This window comes from Lytechinus variegatus, chromosome 9, assembly GCF_018143015.1.
Source record: "Lytechinus variegatus isolate NC3 chromosome 9, Lvar_3.0, whole genome shotgun sequence".
NCBI lineage: Eukaryota > Metazoa > Echinodermata > Echinoidea > Temnopleuroida > Toxopneustidae > Lytechinus > Lytechinus variegatus.
This window is the reverse complement of record NC_054748.1, coordinates 3187365-3210188: the sequence shown is the minus strand read 5'-3', so window position 1 is coordinate 3210188 and position 22824 is coordinate 3187365. Positions and strand designations below refer to the sequence as shown.

The 22824-nt window shown below is 38.0% G+C and overlaps 1 protein-coding gene across 1 annotated transcript in view; it reads left to right on the top strand.

Annotated features, from left to right (window-relative positions):
- Window positions 1-22824, top strand: part of LOC121421636 (homeodomain-interacting protein kinase 2-like) — an 87260-nt gene that overhangs the window by 2947 nt on the left and 61489 nt on the right. Inside the window, 2 exon segments of the mRNA XM_041616402.1 lie at window positions 17798-18733; window positions 18736-18940. Of these exon segments, the coding sequence (XP_041472336.1) occupies window positions 17798-18733; window positions 18736-18940 (1141 nt within the window).

Below are 22824 nucleotides of genomic sequence, written 5' to 3'. Positions count from 1 at the left end.
AACTTGGGAACCACGGGGAGAGAAAGAAACTCTCCCATCAAATTTATTGGGAAGTGGCTGGAAGGAAAGAAAAATAAGGAAAACCTGCGCCCTGCAAGAGTTCACTGATACTAGTGAAACCAGGAAAGTTTGCATTCCCCGAAAAAAAGAAAGAAAAAAAAACACCAGCAGGTCTTTTCTTTGTTGACAGTTCAGAGGGAGGTTGGTGAGTGGTTTGACCTCGTCAGTCCTCGCTTGACCCCCGACCCCCCAGAGGTGTGTGTATGAAAGGGGTATAGGATGCTAGACAATGGGAGAGCGTGCATGCTATAAAATCACTGCCTCACATGCCTTCACTTGCTATTGCAAACACAGCTTCTGTGCGCTGCAGTCAGTCAGTGCTTGTGTGTGTGGGTGCCCTGCGTGACCCAGACAGGGTTGTGGTGGCGTCGTGGCCTGTGGGGTTGTTTGCATATTCTCAGCCATGCTCTTGTGCTCTGTACATTTGTGTGTCGGCCGTACACGTAGGGCCTTTATGTAGGCATACATGTATTGTTACATTGCCCACATGGGTAGATTTTGTTGCACCATATGCATTTTAATGATTAAAATGATGTATGGCTTTGTACACCGACCTTCAAAATTTTATGCTAATTTGATAATAATAAATAATAATAATTGGATTTATATAGCACTTTTTCCAGAGGATACAAAGCGCTGAATTTATGCACTTCCTGATGTCGACAGCTGGCAGCCGTCGGTTTCGAGGAGTTTTTGAACATTTTAATTTTTTTCTCGTACACAGGCGGCTCGCTATCATGCAGCCACCATTAGGGGATTAACAATGCAAAATCCCCCAACGGGGCTCATCGATTTTTGTCTTTATTTCATAAAAATATATAAAAAGAACTGTACCAAAATAAAGATTATTATTATTCCGTTTTGGCCTGAAATGCACCAAAATGGAAAAATAAACTGAAAAGAGGAAAAACAGTGACTTACTTCGGCTGTCGCGCAACTTCACTTCCCTGTTTTATCCGAACTTAATAGTATACTGGACATAAACACATGGCCATTGAGTCCCCTGTACAGATCGAGCTACATGTACAGTAGAACTTCGGTCTCTGTATTTGGTGAGTGGAGCCAGCAGAGTTCAGCGGAACAACCAACATGATAGAGACCAAAGCATTTGGTCTATTTCTGATGATGATGACTCGATGAGTTTTTTATAGTGCCAGTATCCGCCTCTGCTCTGCGCTCATGGTGCTTGCACAAAAGTAGGAAATGTCTCACAAATTTCATTGTCTTCAAACAGTGCTTTAATAGCATTAATCGGTTCTTGCGATGGTTAGAATACATGTACATGAAAAACAATAATTTTTTTTTTATGTATTCTGTGAGTGTGCCTTTAACACACAGCAATGAGGGAAAGGAGTTGTCACGATCTGCCCCTGTTTTTAATGAAGAGGTCAAGAAGCTGTTCCCTATTGGATCTACACAGGAAGGAGATGTTTAGTTACAAGGGTCTTTACAAATTGATGCAACTTGCATTGCAATACCATTTCTGTTGGATTTTTATACAGTGTATATCAAATTTATTGTCTTGGGCAAGCATTTGTGGACACCGTAGGTGCAGTAGGCCTGCATGTACTTTGTCTATACATTATTGTACTACATGTACACATGTACACGTACATGTACAGTACTCTGTAGATTGTTTTTTTAGGTTTGTAATTAAAAAACTCTGCAAATGCCAGTTACATGGGTTTTTCAATTCAACTTGTTGCAAGTACATGTACACCTACAATTGTATGTACAGTTACATGTAGGCCTTCATGTACATGTGCATCTTTGTAGCATGTCACAATATTCAATGGATATTGTACATGTACATGTATAAAGCCCTTTTTAGAATATCAATGAGGAATGGGTAAACATTACATGTGCATGTACATGTAGCCTACATGTATGTACACTGTACATGTATACTGTAGGGCTATACATTTTGGTCTTGTACAGTGTAGTGAGTGTACATGTAGGCCTACGTGTATTTGATTGATTTTATCTTGACATTTTTGGTGTGTTTTTGTCTTGTTTACAAATTATGGCCTTCATGTATAAAGTAACTTGTATACATGTACATGTATGCCTACATTCATGATTTTGATATTCAACACCTTTTCATGCCGTCCTGCATACATGTACATGTACATACATGTACTGTACTGTAGAAAAGTGAAAGGAAAGACTACATGTACTCTATGAGGCTATGCTGTAGGCCTATTGCATACATACAGCCATGTATGAAAGAGACGTAAATTCAATATAGTACATGTATAATACTTTGGCAAGGACACAGCTTTGGCCAAAATGCTGGTACATGTACATGTGTATCTGGTTTAAGTTACAGGTCATCTTCTCGATATTTAATGCTTTGTGGATTAAATTTAAATATTGTTGAACTTTTAAAACCCAGGGAAATGTTGATTTGATTTTGAATCAATAGAGAAAAATGAAACAAGCATAATTGTTATGCTGAACATTTTATCAAATCAGATGAAAGTTATGTTTTGCTGTATTATTATTTTTCACAAAGCAGTTTGTGAGTGAGAGATTCGATGTTGTCCTTTACCATTTTTTTGTTGTATTGTTTGAATTGACTGAAGCATAAAAAGCGATGGAAATTCTTCATGTTCAGAGAGGAATAAAACGTTGTTTCACAAGACAATAATGAGGATATAAAAATATTTCACATTTCATCTACATGTAATAAAATAGAAAAGGAAATACTGAGTCTGTGACACTATTAGTACCCTTATTTGCATACCGACCAGGATGTGCGTAATTGTTTTTGTGCAATTCTAAAGTGATATGTCATAACTTTCTTTATTTTGATGAGATTTTCAGTATCATGGTTGTAAATTTTTCTTTATTGATTCAAATCAACATTTTTCTTGGGTGGACTTGACCTTTAAACAAAGAAGGGGGGTAGGAATGAAGTGAAAGTGAACATTAATGCCATCCAAAGTGGTGATTAATATGAATGGATCTTGCTCCCATCTAAAGATAGATTGATGCTTTCCTGCTCGATTCCTCCCTGCTCACGAGGTGAAATTTGTCAGTTTCCTCCCTTTCCCTCTCACGGCAGGTTTGTGGCCAACAGACTTGACAGTTCGCATGGGATAGTGGCACTGTCTGAATAACTAGACTACATGGACATTCATGTACACATCTATAGGCCTACATGATGCTCTGTATGTGTGAATCATTGGTTGGTTCTGCGTCTGATGCATGCTACCCATCTCAAAGTGTCCAAGGAAATGTTCGGATTGCATCGGTTTTGCTTTGTGATTGCATCATGTTTTATGTGCCTAACAGGAAAATGCACATCCCGCAAAATCATGCCAAGTTTCTTTTTCTGTTTTCCAAATTATTGGTTGGTTCTTCAAGTAGTCTGAATTCACAGACTAAATAAGCTCAATGGGACTGTGTTGAAATTTCTCCATTGAAATACATGTAATACAGAAAGTTTTGTGCTAGGTTTCTTTGAAGGCTCACTTGCTTGTAAAATTGGTGATTGATTGGGGTCTGTGTTTGCAGACTCAGTCACAACACTCCAAGGTTTGCACTGTTTCTTGGTGTGGAAAGACATGTCGATGCTCAATTCAAGACTACAGACACAGGAGGCCTACATGCTGTGCAAGCCATTCACTTGAGGAAAGTAGTCTGAATGCAGCCAACATGTAAAAGTCCCTGATATAGGAGGTCACTCTCTGAAATAGCAAGTTGCATATTTTGCTAGTCTTGTGTAAAGATTCACTTGTTGATTAATGTTTCATCCATTGTCTGTGTGAGTGAGACTGTGTCTATGATTATATCTATTCCTGTATTTGCCTATCCAATGTATTGTGATTAGGGTCTGAATCTCAAGACTATGTAAATCAAGGCAAAACTCAACAGGAAGAGACTTATCCTGGCATTGACCTTTTGACCTCATTTGCATAGAGGATCCCAAAGGTGATGAATGGTAGCTGAATGATAGTCTTCCAGGGGATAATGGATGTAGACAAACAATTATTCACACCAAAATGTATTAGTCAAATCCATTAGCATTAATTTACAAGAGTGCAGATTGTTTTTTGACACTCAGAAATTACATGTACTCCTTAGGGGGACCCCATCTCTCTTTGTATGCACGTACAGGTATAAATAAATAAAAATCATCATGGCTCCGATTGTATGTTTATGAAACTTGTGTGGTTGATTGTGGTTGAAATGCAATCAATTTGGTATAAAGATATAAAAAAATATTTTATACATAGAAATATTTAATGTCAGTTGTTGGTTTTAGATTCATTTTGCACATTAATCATACAAGTATGTTTTTGTTCATGTGTCTATTTTCATTCTACATGTACCTGATGATAAAATTTTCATGAGTTTTTGTAAAAACACTATTTTGTTTATGGTGACAATACTTGCTCCTGCGAAAATTGCTTTAGCCTTTAGGCTTTTTTTGTACATGTAGGGTTAGGGTTACTACTACTAAGTACATGTACAGTACTACTACTACTACTACTACTACTACTACTACTACTACTACTACTACTACTACTACTACTACTACTTCTACTACTACTAAGTCCTACTACCACCACGGCTACTACTACTACTACTACTACTACTACCACCACCACGACTACTACTACTACAACTACAGTAATACTCCTACTCCTACTACTACTACTACTACTACTACTACTACTACTACTACAGTAATACTACTACTACTACTACTACTTCTACCACCACGACTACTACCACTACTACTACTACTACTACTACTACTACTACTACTACTACTACTACTACTACTACTATATTAATACTACGTGTACTTAGTCTACTACTGCTACTACTACTACAGTACTACTACTACTACTACTACTACTACTACTACTACTACTACTACTACTACTACTACTACTACTACACAGTAATACTACTACTACTACTACAGTAATACTACTGCTACTACTGCTACTACTATACTACTACTACTACTACTACTACTACTACTACTACTACTACTACTACTACTACTACTACTACTACTACTACAGTAATACTACTACAACTACTACTACTACTACATGTACTACTAATAATAATTATGATACTACTACTACTACTACTAATAATAAATGATTATTTAATAATAATGATAATAAAGAAAAAAAACCTTCAAGAGCAATGCTCTCAAAGCAAAAATAAAAGAATATGTTTGCCAGGAAGCAAGTCTATAGGAGATGTGATGAGAAAAGGTCAGTTCCAAGTTGATTTTATCAAGTTCTAGATATTCAACGATTTAGAATCTCTGTGGACGTGACGTTAGTCGAGGCAAAGATGGGTATGATTTCTTGCACATCCTCTAAAATTCATGATTTCATGAGAGGCCAGTGCATGGCTGCATGCGTTAAAATGTTTTCACGGTTTTTCAAGTTTGAAGTACATACATACGTGTACTGCACATGTAATGTATGCCTTGAAAGATTTTCCTTTCTTACATGATTATAGCTTGGTAAAAAGTGAAATATGATTTTTTTTTCATTCAGACTGACAAGAAAAAGATACACAACATGATGAAATAATCTCCAAACAAATCCAACAATATTATATTGTGAAAACAAGATTTCTGTGAAATATGCTCCCATGCCGCAAACCCATTTGGAAGTTTGGAACAGTGGTTTGAAACATACACTGTACATGTAATGTACTTGTACACTGTACATGCAAAAGCTTGGCAATGCATGCAAAAAACCCATCATCATCATAGCCCCATGGAATTTGGAAGTATTCCTTTTTTAATCTGCATAATTTAGGATATTGGAGAAGGGATTTTCAGTTGCAGATTATGTGTGGCAAGCCTATGTATTAAAGTACAAGTACAGTACATTATCATACTTAGTTGCTGTTCAGCAATATGTACATGTACGTGTATTATCACTATTACATCATGGAGCTATTACATACGTGTAGATCTATGATTACATACATGGGCCTACATGTACAGTATGTACAGTACATCCATACAAATGCAGGTGTACATTTTACATTTTAATAGCTATACAGTATGTTTGTAACTTATATCTTAAAAAACTTTTCCAGCGTGCAAAAAATCATTTTATTTATTTAGATTTTTTCCGGGGGCTACTGTTTAAAAGTTCATTGCCTATTTAATAAAATCAGCAAAATTGGATATTTTTTTAATATCATTGCAATGAATGGAGATTTTCAAGTGCACCTTTTTGAGTTTCCGGTGCTCTTTGGAGCATTTTGGGGGCTAAATGGCCCCATCCCCATGTATTTTTCCCCTTGATTTCCAGCCACACTAGTATACACTGTACATGTACTTCACATTCATGAATCACATTTTAAACCAGTTTCCATCTACAAAGTACATGTTGCAATAGAATGTGACATTACCTTGATATCTTTGTAGGGGAATTCCCTGGACTACACATGTAATGTACATCTGTATTGCATAATCTGCTGTGGATTCCTATTTCATATTTTATTTCTGAATAAAGCGCTGTGATACTTTTTGTGTATAGCGCACAAAAACAACCGTTATTATTATTATTATAGGTACGTACATGTCCATGCAGGCCTACATGTACATCATCGATCCTACTACATGTACATGTACATGTAGTTCTAGTACATGATGTAGGATCCATGAGTACATACATGTAGGCATACACGTACAGCATTGCCACCAAAAAAGCAGGCCTGACAACGTGACATTCTTCTGCAATGAGATAGCAAGACCAACAATGTATGGGGTAGTCCTCCCAGGGCTTATCAGACAGTTGACATTGTTTTCGTGGGCGCCTGGGTGGAAGGGCCCTGCCTGCTATCCCTGTTGAGTTCTGGTATTGGTCTAAAGCCAGATTTGCCCTCGATTCTGAGTACAGTACATTGTATGCACACATCTACATGTACATTGAACAGAAGTTGTGTTCATACATGTACGAAACTACATACACTAAAGCCAAGGATTCTCAAACACCACTTGCAGTCCATCAGTGTATCCAGACGATTACGCCTCAGAAATGGTCAAAAGAGCCCTCGAAAAAAAAGAGCCATGGATAATTGCCATCCACTGCATTGTTGAAAGTTTTTTTTTGTTGTACAGATTTCGCAGCAGGTTGTGGGGAAAAATGCCTAGCATTGGGGGGGGGGGTGGTTCCGTTCCCTTGAACCATGTCAGGGGTAGTGCTGTTGTCGGGAACAAAAATCCATGTCGACATGTCGCTTAAAAATTAATCCCGACATCGACAATGTCGACATGAAAAAGGGACCGTAATTTAGCCTAGGCTCCCTAACAAAAAAAATAATTCGATCGTGGAACATAACACTCTCAATCAAATGTATTCACCTTGACACGAGTGATATCCCCACACTAGATCTAGATCTATATAATACAGGCTCAGTTCGGGAAAACATATTTTCACTAAGCTAGAGTGAATTCACTTTCAAAATCACCGATTTAATCCACATCTTTTTCTGGAGAATCAAGTTTTGTACCACGATCCGGTCTCGAAAGCATTGCGCAATAACACTCGGAGCCAATTTGAGAATCACCAATTACAATAGTGATCATTGCGTATTATACGCTGGTACACATGTGCTGCAAACGCAAGCTCCTCAAATTGACAGTAAAAAATAATGAAAATCGACCGATAATTTCAGCATCACTTCCGCGGCGATCCGTGCAACGATCTCCAAACGAAGGAAGGGAAGTTTTCTGTGACTTCGTGATTTGAAATAAGCGCTCAATTGCGGCGGTCACAACTTTGACAAAAACGTTTATGTGAAAAGTAATGCATTGAGGAGCAACGTATTATCAAGCACGGTGAATAGCGATGGGTACATATGGATGGGTACGGTGAATGCTACTACGTACGCTACGCTAGCTAGATCTAGAGCGATCGTCGAGGGACAGCTCGATCGGGCAGGCCGGCCCCACTGCACTCAGGCACTGACGTATTTCTGCTGCCGCGCAGCTCGCAGGTATTTTTTCATTTAATGTGCCGCTTTATAGCTGAATAAACCTTTTAATCGCGCCACTTACTGTGGATAAAAGCTTCTAACTTTTCAGCTAAGCTTTATACTCGTGACTTTAGGCTAGACCCCTTTTTATTTTATGTTTGCATGTCGATGTGGGTGCGTGCATGTCGACATGTCGGAAACATTGAAAATCCTTCGTATGTCGACATCAATGTCGATATGAGGCCTATCGACAACAGCACTAGTCAGGGGACCCTTAAGCAAGTTCTGAAATGAGACTAGTCATACATGTAAAGAGCAGTGGGACCGAGCAAGTAAGGATGCATTTAGTTTTTATCTGATGTCTGACTCACTCTTTATCGATGATACAACTGCTCAAAATTAGCTCTCAAAGATCAATTTGATATGAAATAAGCATTAGAAAGTCATTATGCACTAGTAAAGTTATGGTTGAAGTTGATGCAGGGAGGAATGGAGGGGGAGGTGTTGGGTTGTGTTTGCATGTTCACAAAGGTGCAATGAAGCATGATTTAATAATTTTGTTTGAACCTGGTATTTGCTGGGGCATTTCTTCACTTGAACCTTGTAAACAAATTGAATTAAACCCCCCCCCCCAAAAAAAACGCAATAATTTTCCTGGTTATGGCATTTGCCCTACATTCTTTAAAGACTGCTACATGTATACATGCATAAAAGTCTTTTGTATAGCATACTTTTACATAGGACTGTACATTACTTTTAGTTGAGATTTTTTCTCAATCACCAAAAACGCTATTAAAATTTTTAAAGCAAAATTACATGTATTCCCTGTGAATGACTTTACGAACGATTGGAACATGTTAGGTGCAAAGGCAGCTACAAGGGATGTCATAGAATAAGCACAAGGAAGGATTACCAGTTGTGCGTAAATTCGCTCGCAATTTTAACGAACAGCTTTATGAAATGCCCACCTTCCAATGATGCATTGCAGTCATCTGATTTCCTGAGACCACTTTCGGTTTGAGAAAGTTCGCCTGGTTGTTTATTGATATCATGAAAGTTGACTGAAATTCCTATGACATCATGTGATCTCTTTTGAACTCTAACGACATGTACATGTATAATTGAAGAAAAAACAACAATTATATTGCACTATTCAGAATGCATGATTGTTGCAAAGTCAATGCATTCAATCTTCAATGATTTATGATCAGTACATGTAGCTACATGCAGCTATTATGTCAAGGGGGAGGGGGTAATTTTTCACTAGGACCAGGGGCAATTGTTCTCTCCCATATGCCACCCAACTGGAAAAAAAGTGATGCTGAAATTCCCACAAGCTCTGTTGTAAACTTTAATGTAACAGATTTGGGCTGATGAAGCTTGATTAAAAAAAATATTTCCAGGAAAAAAAAGAGGGAAAGTTCCCTTTCATGGAGACCAGAAGTACATGTACTGTACTTGTAGGCCTACATATGGGGCTTGTTTGATACTTTGCCTACATGTACATGTACCTTGCTCGTGTGCGCTTTATGTATCAATTACTGATGAAAATGCTCCCACCCTCAAATAGAAAAATAGATCTACCTTTCTCAGAACTGAACCCTACTGTATCTTTAAACCGGGTAGAGTTTGCACGATGTCAATATTTTTGCGTAATTGTTTGGTGTGCGGGCCAAAGATCATTCATTTTATCTAGATTGGGATGACAGAACAATTGAATTCGGATTCCAATAGGACATGTAGATCCACTAGCAAACTTGTGTACAGATCTGAGACAGATCGGTCTGATGTATGGTGAGACATGTGACTTGTGTTGGCATGAAATAAGATTTTGAAATGACATTTAGAAGGGGTCCTCAAACAATGAAAAGGGGCAATGTACTATATAAACAAAAATAGCTATAACATGGCTACATGTATGAACATACTGTATCTGCTGAAATGTAACATGTTTGATATTAAATTGGATAATGTCAAATGCAGAATGGTGCCGTTTCCAGCATTTTTTAAAGGGCCATTGTCCTTTGAATGATTGACACTGTATTTTATATGAATTACAAAATTTGAAATCTAGACATGATGCCAACAATTGAAATTGAATAGCAATTTTTCAGTGACATTTTTTTTCTCAAAATTTGTTAAGATTTTTCAGGGTTATAGGGGGAGAATGCCTGTTGCTGTCAAGTACTTTTTTTGAAAGAAATATTTTTTTTCACATTGGGATACACTTGGCAAGTTTAGCTCTGTCGCCATGCACATGTACATGTACATGGAGTCCCATTAAAGCTTGTGTATAGTTTTGGTAAATCCACCAAAATGCACCTTATCACTATTCCAATTCATTGCTAGCTAATATGAATGGATATGCCTTATAACAGTTATGATGTGGAGGATATGAAATGAAAATGTGTTTTACAGGATAAATTTTGCGATTTTACATGGAAATTTAACTTGATCGGGTCACCCGATCAAATTAAAATATCTGTGTGTTTTTGTCTTTCAATTAAATCCTATTCCAAATCATGGAATGGGCTGAAACTTTCAAGATATGTTCCTTGTCTGTAACTTTTGGATATCTAATCACTAAATTTATAAGATAAGTGCTTGAATGCCCATTTTTTCTAATTTAAAACAAGCATCGCCGAGAGAGGGCGCTATATATCCAAGATTTGAATATTTGAAATTTTCTCAGAGAAGTGCGGTTGGAAAAATATCTAACGGTCTCTACGCTTCAGTAAGACTGTCATATTAGATGATATTCGATTATCAATCACATTATTGACCCTCTACCAAAGCTATACACAGGCTTTAAGTATGTTACAGTACATATTTTATTAGAGCTAGACTACATGTACGTATAGCTGCAGCCGAGTGCGGACAGCTTGCAAATGGCTTGTTTCCTGTCCCCCTAGCCCTGGCCGGATTACGAGCGAAGGGGGACTCGGGAGAAAGAGAGAGAGACAGAGCGCGACCAAAAATAGATCCCCGCTAGCCAGCGCTTGGATCCGTCAACTTCAAAACAAGATGACGTCCTCAAAAGTCGGACAGGGGGGAATGGTGAGGTATGTGTACGCATGACTCGCCTGGCCATTGGAGGGAGCCTGGTAGACGGTAGGATCATTTATCACCGATTTGGACTTTCTCTGATCTCCTCGCATCTGTTTGTGTGGCCGATTTTGGCTGATCGCTCTGAATGGTTTGCGCCTGTCAACTTGACCTTTTGACCCCTCGTGTCCATTCCGGTATGGGGCAGATGAAAACTTTTACACCTGGATTTACAACCTTGGGTAGGCCTACATGTATGCAAAGCGTGCATGTAAATTGACTGATTTCACAAGCAAATCTATTTTGATTTCACAAGTATAAAAATATCTTTGTATGGCTTTGAATTTGTGATCTGTTTGAATAAAATATTGTACCATGCATTGTACTGCCTAAATTATGCATGTATAGTACAATTGATCCGATCATCGCAAATATGGATGGCCAGCAATGTCAACATCTACTATGTATCTTTGTTCAAAGTATTTTCTAGTTATGATCTATATTCATGCATTCATTGTTCTCTTGAAAATTCACATGCACTTCTCTTTGCATACAATGGACATTATGCAAAATTTCCTGTAGAAACGAATTTTGACATTGATAGATATCCATAGAGTTACGATGGATCGGATCAATCGTAACTCTTTGTAAAGACGGGGGCTCAGAAATTCCCCATTCCCTGCCATACAGTGCAAGTTTATCCAATATTCCAGAATCACTCTGTACATTGTGAAAAGTTAAAAGTAGCCCCCCCCCCCACCTCCAAAAATATTTATGAACTTTTTTTTGCCTGGTATGCTGGCATACGAGGGGAAAGTCCAGTGGTCATGAGCACATGCAATGCAATGGATTTTTAAATAAAACATATGGAAAAGGGGAAATTATAAAGGTCTTTTTTTAATATTAGGCTTCCTCCTCAATATTCCTCACACGACACTACAATGTACATGTATGTTTACCTGTGTATTTCCTATCTACTGTACATGCACATAAGCACATTTTTATAAAAAGTTGAAACAGTTTTCCATGTTTTGAGTGCGAAATCTCTGACCTTTTGACTAGCAAATGGTACAGTATGCTACTGTGACTACACTTGCACATGTTCACACAGGCCTATAGGCTCTATAACAGCTCCGTATTGAGATTTCTACATCAAAAGCCTATGTTATGGGGGGCAATCCTACGAAAGCCCTTGAACTGCTCAATGTTCAGAGTCCTAGGCTGTGGTTTCCTGCTCAGTCCAGGAAGGTCACATGATCGAACGATGAGTGAGTGCAGATAGGCCGTCTCATGACGCAGGGAAACCCAAACGAGGTCATGGAATAGCCCCTCATCAGTGAATAAGTTGCCAATTTGCATCCTGTTTATATGGTTTTAAGTTGAGAATAATATACAGTACATACATGTATATATATATTTATGTACATGTATGTGCCCAGAGCACGAAGATGCAGATCTTTTTACATGTACATGCAGATTATTAAGGGAATCGATGTTTGTGTTCAGGCTGGACGGGAATTTTATAAATAAAAACTTTTCCAGTGCTGCTTTTGGTGCTCAATAGCCAAACTTTGTGACATATTAATTACAGTTCTTCCTGATTCCTGATAAACTTTTTGAACTTGTTCACCCCTTTTACATTATGTTGGACCTGATATTATGCTCGAAGTCAAAAGGTTTTTTTTTTAATAAAAACTTCTGGCACTGCTTTTGGGGCTAAACATTTTGTGACATGGTAGGGCCTGTTATACAAGTGCATTTGCGTATTTTAAAACACTGAACCAGTGTTTTTAAAACAATCAGTTGGTAGAGCGTAAGTCTCACAGCCGGGAGGTCGGGGGTTCAAACTTTGGGTACGTCAGACCAAAAGAGTTGCCACTAGGGATAGAGCCTCGTCCATCTGGCGCGGCACAGCGGCTGCCGGGCCCATGATCGATTGGACAAAACAAATTTTCCGAGTATTTCATTTCTGGTGTCCATTTCGAACAATAAAAAAAGATGGATTAAAAAAAAATGTTTGAACTTCACTTGGTCATGCCTTTGAAAGCTTATTCGCCTGAATAATTCTTTAATTTTTTCCTTCCTGATAATGCCATTTATCTTCATGTATAGGTTTACATGGAATCTGCTACACTGGACTTCCTCCAGAAATTCAAGAAAGAATAAGATTGTGCTTGTCAGGATTAAGGTATTAAAGGGATTAAAGGATTACTTCTCTAATTAGTCAGCTGTTAATCTTTTAGCAAGGTGAATGTAGTAGGCCTACATGCAGTTCCACCTGGCTACAACTTCACCATAGAACTGTACATGGTCAATCACAATGAAGATAAGAGACTGTCCTCCGCATGTGTTGCATTTCTCCTTCCTTAAATACACCTGTAAATATTGCACCCCTTGTACTTTTTGAATACTTGAACAAATTAACTCAAGAGTCCCTTTCATCCCCTCCCTATGTAACCCCTTTTTAATCCTCTCACTGCATACCCCCCCTCTTCCCCTGTGTAGCCCCTTTTTAATCCATTGTGTCCTTCAAGCAGTAAATGGGCCCTCACCAATCAATTGTTCAATTAAAAATAGTTGATCCTTTATCCTGTCTATGTTTTAGTCTTGGAGGAGGCCAGACCCACTGTACATTAGAACAAAAGCTCATTACAGATGATAAGTCTCCTCTTTAAGACTTTTATATTAAATGCTACTTGCACTTTTTACCAGTCTGCACTCTCAGACTCTAATTGACACGTGAGCCAAAATCGTGTCTTGAGTGAAGACTAGGCTCCAAACTCTCTTGTCTGTGTCAAATATAGAGCCAGCCATAGTGAAGCTACATGTACATGCACATGTACATAGTCTCACTACCGCAGACTCTGTGTTATGCACTATGCAATTTGCGGAAATCAAGGGTCTGCGCCTGCAGGCTAACTTTGTAACTCCTCCTTTCTCTGACCTGCCATCTTAGAGTAGTCTGCAAGGACAGACTCCTGTTTGACATTTCAACCAAGAGTCTAGAGTGAAGACTAGCCTCCAGAGACTGTCTGTGTGCCAGCCACAGTATTGCACATACATAGTCCCACTAATTCAGACTCAACGTCATGCATGATGCGAATTGCAAAAGACATGGGTCTGTGCCTTCAGACTAATTGCTGATCTACACTGTAAGTTCCTATAAAGAAGGAAAGGGGGGGGGGGGGTCATCAATAGGCCAATTCATCCTTCTTTTTTCACTTCACCCTGTGGGTCCTTTTTATCTTTATTGATTTTTTTTTGCACACTCTGACCAACATGTACCATGTAGAGAATTAAGTGTGTTTTAAAAAGGGGATGATCTATATTTGAAGGTCCAGTCCCTCCCTGGTCAGTGCGGTTGAAAAAAAGTCTTGCTTTCTCGTTTCTCCAATGGCTCTTTACCTTAGAACTGCATTTTGGGGTGTAAATTGGTAAACATCAGGCAAAGAGATCATATTTTGTGTACGGTATGAGGGCTATTTTCCCTTTGTGAAGTTCTACATTTTGGATTTGAAACCAATATGATGTTTTGGGTACATGTACACTGTACCATTTTGAAATTAACACAGGGGCCCCCTGGCAACACAAAGGTTAAAAATAGCGATTAATTTGAGCCCTGACTATGGGTGTAAGTTTAATAAATGGGATGTTTACTGTAGGGATTGTGCCCCAATTTGCCCTCCATACATGTACATGTAGTTAAACCACAACTTAAAGGGGAAGTTCACCCTGAAGAAAACTTTGTTGTGAAAATAGCAGAAAAAATAGTAAAAAATATTGGTGAAGGCTTGAGGAAAATCCGTTAAAGAGTAAGAAAGTTATTAGAGTTCAAAATTTTGGATTTGTGACGTCATAAACGAGCAGCTGCCCCATGTGTTATGTAATATAAAATGTATGAATTTCACATTTTGTATGGTTCCTGATGACTTAATTTTGTTTTCTTTTCATGACCGGGTGTGAAATGATTTGTCTATTGATATACAAAAGTTACAGTGAAAACCATTTTCAATTTTCTGAGAAAATGACATTTCATTGATTTTTTACCATTCGCTATGTAGGAATGCTGCTCGCATATGACGTCACAAATCAAAAAATTGAAATTCTAATAACTTTTTAATTATTTGATGAATTTTTCTCAAACCTTCGGCAATATTTTTTATTATTTTTTCTGCTATTTTTACAATAAACTTTTTGTCAGGGTGAACTTCCCCTTTAAAGGTAAATGCTAGTTTTGGTAACGATATCAAAATGAGCTCGTACAGAATCCAATGAAATGACAACCAAAGTGTCTGTTTGTATAAATAAAACGCATGTGCCAAAGGATTCTGGAAGAAATTGTGTAATTGCTGAGAAATCAGCAAATAAGCACGAGATTCGGGTAGGGCGTCGGGCCCGATGCCCTAAGCAATAATGATACACTGTCCCACGTGCGCTTATCTGTGTTGGGGATTTTCGGTGCGATCATTTTTCAGCGTAGATTTCAAGATTTCACAAAGTCCAGTTAATGTAACTGTACCAGATCTAGATCCTCGATGATATAGTGACAATTAAGCCTTGTTTTACAGACTTTCTCATGAAATCAGTTTTAACTGCAACTACTGGAATTGGTCTTTAAGTTCAGAATACGGGTAATAGTGTACATGTACATGTAAATTACATGAAAACATCCAATAACATAAAATTTCATCCACTGCTTTTTTTGTTGTAATATCAATGCATGTCAATTCACAAAGAAGGAAGAAAGCAACAAACTTTTATTCATAAACCAGTACTCTTTCTATTTTCAATCTCCTTGTGTTCAAAATCAACAATGACTATCTGTAATCACTGTGTTATTATATTCAAATTCATAGAAGTAGTGAATTACCACGGCAGCGCTCGTTCTATTTCTAGAACCATTGATTTCATCAGAGTACCCATATTTAGCAGATCCAGTCCCCAAAATAGCGACAAGGACATCTCAGGAATAGATTTTGCTGGGGGATGGAGGGATTGTGATATTTTTAATTTGATCTCCATTGTGTTGTACTGATTTTATATGCATGTACATTATACTTTGTATCGAATGTACATGTAGTGCAGTCCTTCACGTTTATAATTTCGTGGAGCTCAACAAATCGCTCTCCTTAATTTTTTGAGGAGCTCGATTGAGCTCCTCAGAATCGCTCTCCTTGATAAGCTCAAATCAATTCAATACAATACATGTTTGATAAATTGTAGATTTTTCGCAACATTGTATATGCAATAGCTAAGTAGCTATCAATTAATCTGTGGTGAAACTAGGCCTGGGTCAATATGTTTACAAAATATTTAGCTCCTGCTAAAAAAATTAAAAAACAATAAAATGAATAAATGAAAAAAATATAAAAATGCTAAAATTTCACATTTTACATCTTTAAATTCATGAAATGGCCAATTATTTTCCATAATTTCTTGAAATTATATTGATTTAGATGAAAACTATCAGAAAAATGAAAAATATTCACCTCTTTTTCCGACTCTGATTTGAACTTACTCTATATTGTAGTCCCACATTTAGACTTCAATGGTGTTGACATGAAAATCTACAAATGGGACTACAATATTTACCAAGTTCAAATTCAAATCAGAGTTGGGAAAGAGGTGAATATTCTTCATTTTTCTGATAGTTTTCAACTAAATCAAGATAATTTCAAGGATTTATGGAAAATAGATAGCCATTTCATGGATTTAAAGATGTAAAATGTGAAATTTTAGCATTTTTTTGTAAATTTCATTTTTTTTTTTTTTATAGGAGCGTAATTTTTTGGTCTCCTTATTTTTTTTGGAGTGCGGTAGGAGTGCCAGCGCGATCGCGCTTCTCAAAAATGAAGGTCTGGTAGTGCCATGATATTAGATTTTGCATTAATAGGCCTATTACCTAGGTACAGTGTACAGGTAAACATTATGTGTACAAAGAAGAGATTATCACACGGAAGGAAGTATAAATGACAAGGATGTCACAAAAAATGATTTGTGCGTGTGTGTTTGTTTTTGCACATGTACAGGTACAACAGCTTTCCTCTAATTAAATGTACATGTACATATACATGTACATGTATGCTTGTTTTTTCTTTGAAAATGTAGTTTGATGAAAGTTTTGTCCACTGTTATTGAGGAAGGAATGTGAAAAATTATAGCAATGAATTAGTCTGCTGGGCAAACCCTTCACTCGAAATAAGGGTCTGAATGTGCAGCCTACTCATGCCTTGTGTACTGAAGGCTCTCTCGCTCAGTATTGGAACAGCAAGTTCTGTATGTGCTAGTCTTTGCGTGGAGGCACACTTGTTGATCAAAGTTCCAATGAGGGTCTGTGCCTGCAGACTAGCAATGAATTGTGATTGAGTGAAACTTCTGTGTATCATTGGTCGCAGAATACATGTGACAAGTGTTCTTTTATGAGGTTGGATCTTATGGTGTAAAGGCGCTTGCTGAAAGAATTGCATATGAATGCCAACTAAATGAAATTATACACAACCTTTTCCAGCAGAACTGTTTATTTGGGACTTCATAGGTTTGATTGGTTGAGTCAAACCACATTCAAGGGAAACGGAAAGTACAGTATGTTTGTAATTTGCTTTCGGAAGGAAAGTTGAAAGAATGAATGAGTTGCATGTATTTGTAGGTTGCGATATAGTGCTATAGAATCTTGAATTTAAACGAACAGTATTTTTCTATTTTCTGTCTCTTGCTCCAGGTATGTCATCCCTCAACCGGAGCGCAAACTTTGGTTCACAGTCCAGCGCCTTTTGTTCCTTCAAGAAGAATCACATTGACCATGTCGCCGCTGCAACGCACCAGCTGCGACAGTGCGCATCCAACAACAATGACGTTATAGTAACGACCAACCCCCACACCGGGGTCTCCACATCCACAAGCACCTTACGGACAGTCCCTTTGACAGATTCAAATTCACAAGACCCGGTGCTCCTGGAGTCCACCTCCAAGAGCAGCGGGTCTTCGTCAAACCGAAGAACTCAGAACGTCATTCAGGCGTCGACGGTCAGACTGTTGGATACGTACCAGAAATGCGGGTTGAAACGGAAGAGTGAGGAAACTTTGGATAACCACCGTCAGTACAGCAGCACGAGGCACGACCGACACGAGCGGCAAGAACGGACTAACCGTAACGAGTACAAAGAAGGGACGGAACGTAGCGATAAGCATGAGAAAGCACACACGTCAAACCATTCAAGTAAAGCAACAACAAGCAATGCCAACACGGCAACGAACTCAAATAAGAATGCGAATTCTTCTAAGAAGAGTTCGTCGGGCGGGGAAGGCGATTATCAGTTGGTGCAGCACGAGGTACTGTGTTCATTAACGAACAGTTATGAAGTGTTGGAGTTCCTTGGGAGAGGGACGTTCGGGCAGGTGGTCAAGTGCTGGAAGCGCGGGACCAATGAAATCGTAGCCATCAAGATCCTAAAGAACCACCCCTCCTATGCGCGGCAGGGACAGATTGAGGTCAGCATCCTAGCGCGGCTCAGCGCCGAGAACGCCGACGATTTCAACTTGGTGCGCGCCTACGAGTACTTCCAGCATAAAAACCACACGTGCCTCGTGTTTGAACTCCTCGAAAAGAACCTTTATGATTTCCTCAAGCAGAGTAAGTTCCGCCCCCTCCCCTGAAACACATCCGCCCCACCCTCCAACAGGTACTGGTCGCTCTTCTCAAGTTGAAGACCCTTGGTTTGATTCATGCGGACTTGAAACCCGAAAACATCATGCTGGTGGACCCCGTCCGTCAGCCGTACCGCGTGAAAGTCATCGACTTCGGGTCGGCGAGTCACGTCTCGAAAGCAGTGTGTTCAACGTATCTCCAATCAAGATATTACAGGTGAGCCAACCAGTCTGTTTATAATATTTTTTCATGGTAATTGTGTGAGATGGTGAAGTCAGGGCCTCCATCTTACAAAGAGATGAAGTTGTTCCGATCAACCACAACTTTGGAAAGCCAGCAGCGCCAACATATAAAAATGCATGTTTGTTAAAGCTTGTGTATAGTTTTGGTAAATCTACCAAAATGCACCTATCACTTTTCCAATTCATTGCTAGCTAATATGAATGGATATGCCCTATAACAGTTATGATGTGGAGGATATGAAATGAAAATGTGTTTTACAGGATAGATTTTGCGATTTCACATGGAAATTTAACTTGATCGGGTCACCCGATCAAATTAAAATATCTGTGTGTTTTTGTCTTTCAATTAAATCCTATTCCAAATCATGGAATGGGCTGAAACTTTCAAGATATGTTCTTTGTCTGTAACTTTTGGATATCTAATCACTAAATTTATAAGATAAGTGCTTGAATGCCCATTTTTTAAATTTAAAACAAGCATCGCCGAGAGAGGGCGCTATATATCCAAGATTTGAATATTTGAAATTTTCTCAGAGAAGTGCTGTTGGAAGAATATCTAACGGTCTCTAGGCTTCAGTAAGACTGTCATATTAGATGATATTCGATTATCAATCACATTATTGACCCTTTACCAAAGCTATACACAGGCTTTAAAATCCATTTCATATTGTCTTGCCTATTCCTTTCTAAACAAATTTTCTTTCTCTATATACATGTATGTATCCAGCTCATTAAAAAAACATTTTTTATTTTGAAAACATATTTTTTTTCTTGTTTTTTCCCCCCAATGAACTTTTATTCTGCTTGTGAATGTTGTCGTTTATTCAATGCATTCATATTCTGCTAGCATGAAGATGACACAAAGGTATACACAAATACTGTTTTCTCTGCAACAACAATGTACATGTACAAAACAGGAAATGAGTTTGAAGACACTTCATTTGAAGAAATAATCAGTACACAATGGCAATTAGCGTGAATTGATTCGAAATCATGCTTTGGCAGGAAGCGATGCTTCGTGCCGTTGCCATTGCGATGTTAAGCTGGAATGCCAAAAGTGTTTGGGAGAAGTTCATTATCTGCATTAAAGATCAGTTTGTGTTTTAATGAACAGTCATTATTCTTGGCTAGTTTCATTAGGATGCAAGGCATGATGTTGAAGAAGAGTTGGCTTCAAAGCAATCCAATTCATCAAAGTTCCTGATCTATTTTTAACTTTAAAATTTCATGAGCAATGTGTGCACTGTATGTACATACTGTACTTCACATTGTCAAGGTTTTTTTTTTTGGGGGGGGGAGGGGTTGTGAAACTCAACTTGACATCATCAGAAATCCCCCTTTAGTGAACACAATCCCTGTGTTCAAATTATCTTGATCCATGCAAGTTTTAAAAAAAGTCTATAAATAAAGAAAAAAATGTACATACAAAATTTGCAAGCTGCATGTATTTTGTGTTCAGATCGTACACTCCAAAATGAAGTATTGCTGTGGGGAAACATTTATTCTCCTTTCTTAATAATAGAGGTGAAAATACCTTTTAATGGTAATTCAAATTACCAATGCAAATTGAAACAATCGCAAAGTTTGCATGCAACATTGTAGTTCACCGATGGAGATAGTTTTGGATAATCTTTGTCAAATACATAAACATGTACATGTCGAAGAAACTTTGGCTGAATAGGAACTACATGTACATTGTACATGATTGCAAATTCTATGTTGGTATTGAGTTTGGGTTCAATCTGAAATGCTGGATTGATTTTCTCAGTCTATCGCAAACACTACCAGCAGAAATCTCTATATGTGGTAACCACAAGGTCCGAAGGCACTGCCTCCTTTCCTGGTTGTGTATTTTCCTTTGTCTTTTTCTAGTTGCACATGGTTAAAAACTACATGCAAAGGCCTTTCCCAACTGGCCTTCAGTCCGACATGCTTGTAATTACGTATACATGTAGATCCAGACAACAACTGGAGCGTAGTCCCACTTGCTAGTAATTATGTTGGGCCACAAGCTGAGCTGAAACCTGTCACTCATTTCAATAAAGGACTCTCTCCGGCCTGATTATGTGCTAAATTGTAACAAGGTTCACTCTTTTTGTGCCTATAGGATACCATAAGTCAGGTCATTAAGAATTAGGCTGCATGTACATGTACATGCAGCTACTATCCTTGAAATATTGGAGGGCTTTTTAATAGACTTCATACTTCTCAAATTCTTAATATTTGTGGGATTTTGAAAAAAAATGGATTTCAGACCTTCATGTACATGTAAAGTGGCAAGGGGGGGGGGAGGGGGCACATATGTATACACTCAGAAGTGCTGGCCAATTTTTACCACTTTTGTGCTTGTGTTTTGATTTTAGCTTTGAAAAGGAAAATAATTTGAACCCACTTGATGTAGATATAGGCCTGTACAGTTGTGCTCAATAGATAGTGGACCCCTTCCAAAAAATGCCCTCTTTGATGCTGAGTGTTGAACGTAGAAAACAACTTCACAATGTTCGGCAATCCCATAGAAAGTATTAAGGGAAACTTTTATTGAAATATTTTATTACCGGACTTGACAGTAATAAAAAAAAAATTGCAGAACTTGAACACTTTTCATGTTTGTTTTCTGATGGGGTTCACTATTTACATGTAGGCCTACCATCACCACCACTACCAATATGCCCATGAAATGTGCCTGGTGCGATGCAAAACATGAACTCTCGTCGAAAGGAGGCCAGTCTACAATGCTTTTTAATAGATCGCCGGTTCAAGTTATGACCTTCAGAATGGCTGCTCGGAGTCATACATGTACCTTATTAAAGGTCATTACTTGAACCTTAATGCATTTACATGTGTTAAGAGTTCTTTTCAAACTCCATAAATTAATATTTTGAAGAAAAAAACATTGCAACTCCAGAATTGATGCTCTGGAGGTGTTTTGATTCCCAGTTTCATATGAAGGAGGCATATCAATAAATTTCACTCTGTGTTCCTCATGAAATGTGGAGCTGCAACAAAAGTGCAAGTGTCATGGGACACGTTCCCTCTTTCAGAATTGTTTTGAATGTTAGTTCAATGTTAAAATCAGAAGTCGGATCAATTATTGTCATGGATTTTAGATAAATGTGCAATCATGAAATTTCTCTCTGTTTCATTGTTATTGATATTACATTCTTCGATAATTGCCTTTGAAAGAGAATAAGGGGAAAAACATAAAATACTGTGCAGATTGTAGTTAAATATAATGTGTGGTTCGATGGATGATTTTGAGGCAACCAAAAGGGGAAAAAATGCTCAACTGCACTTATTTTATTTTTATATTTTGTTTTCTCGTCTTTTAGGGGAACTACATTGCACATAGCAATTTGGCAGCAAAAATGAATTTAGAGAAAACACTAATCTTACCCAAGATGACCTGGATTTGTTTTTCATGAAGGAGGAAAATAACACTGAAATTTGAACTGATTAGGAAATTGTGTTGCACAGAGGTCAATTTCTTTTTGGTTGCTTTTAATAGGAGATTCCATTGTTGATGTTATCACTTTCTGGTCAATGATAGTGCCTGCTGATAATTTACAAAACAAAAACATCTCTATAGCTTTTTAACGATCCACAATATACATGTATGTGTGAACTTGAACTGAAGGGGGAGTGGGTAGCCCAACATCATCAACAATGTCAGAAATAACAGTACCAAGGAAAGCAACAACAACACTAACAATGAAAACATATCGTCGCACGCACCACGAATCGTCCTCTCTGCGCACTTCGATGCGAAAGTTAAGCGCATTGTATCTATTCCACAAACCGTCCTCTCTGTTATGTTGCCCACTGTGACGTAAATAATTCTTCAAGAAAATATAAAGATAT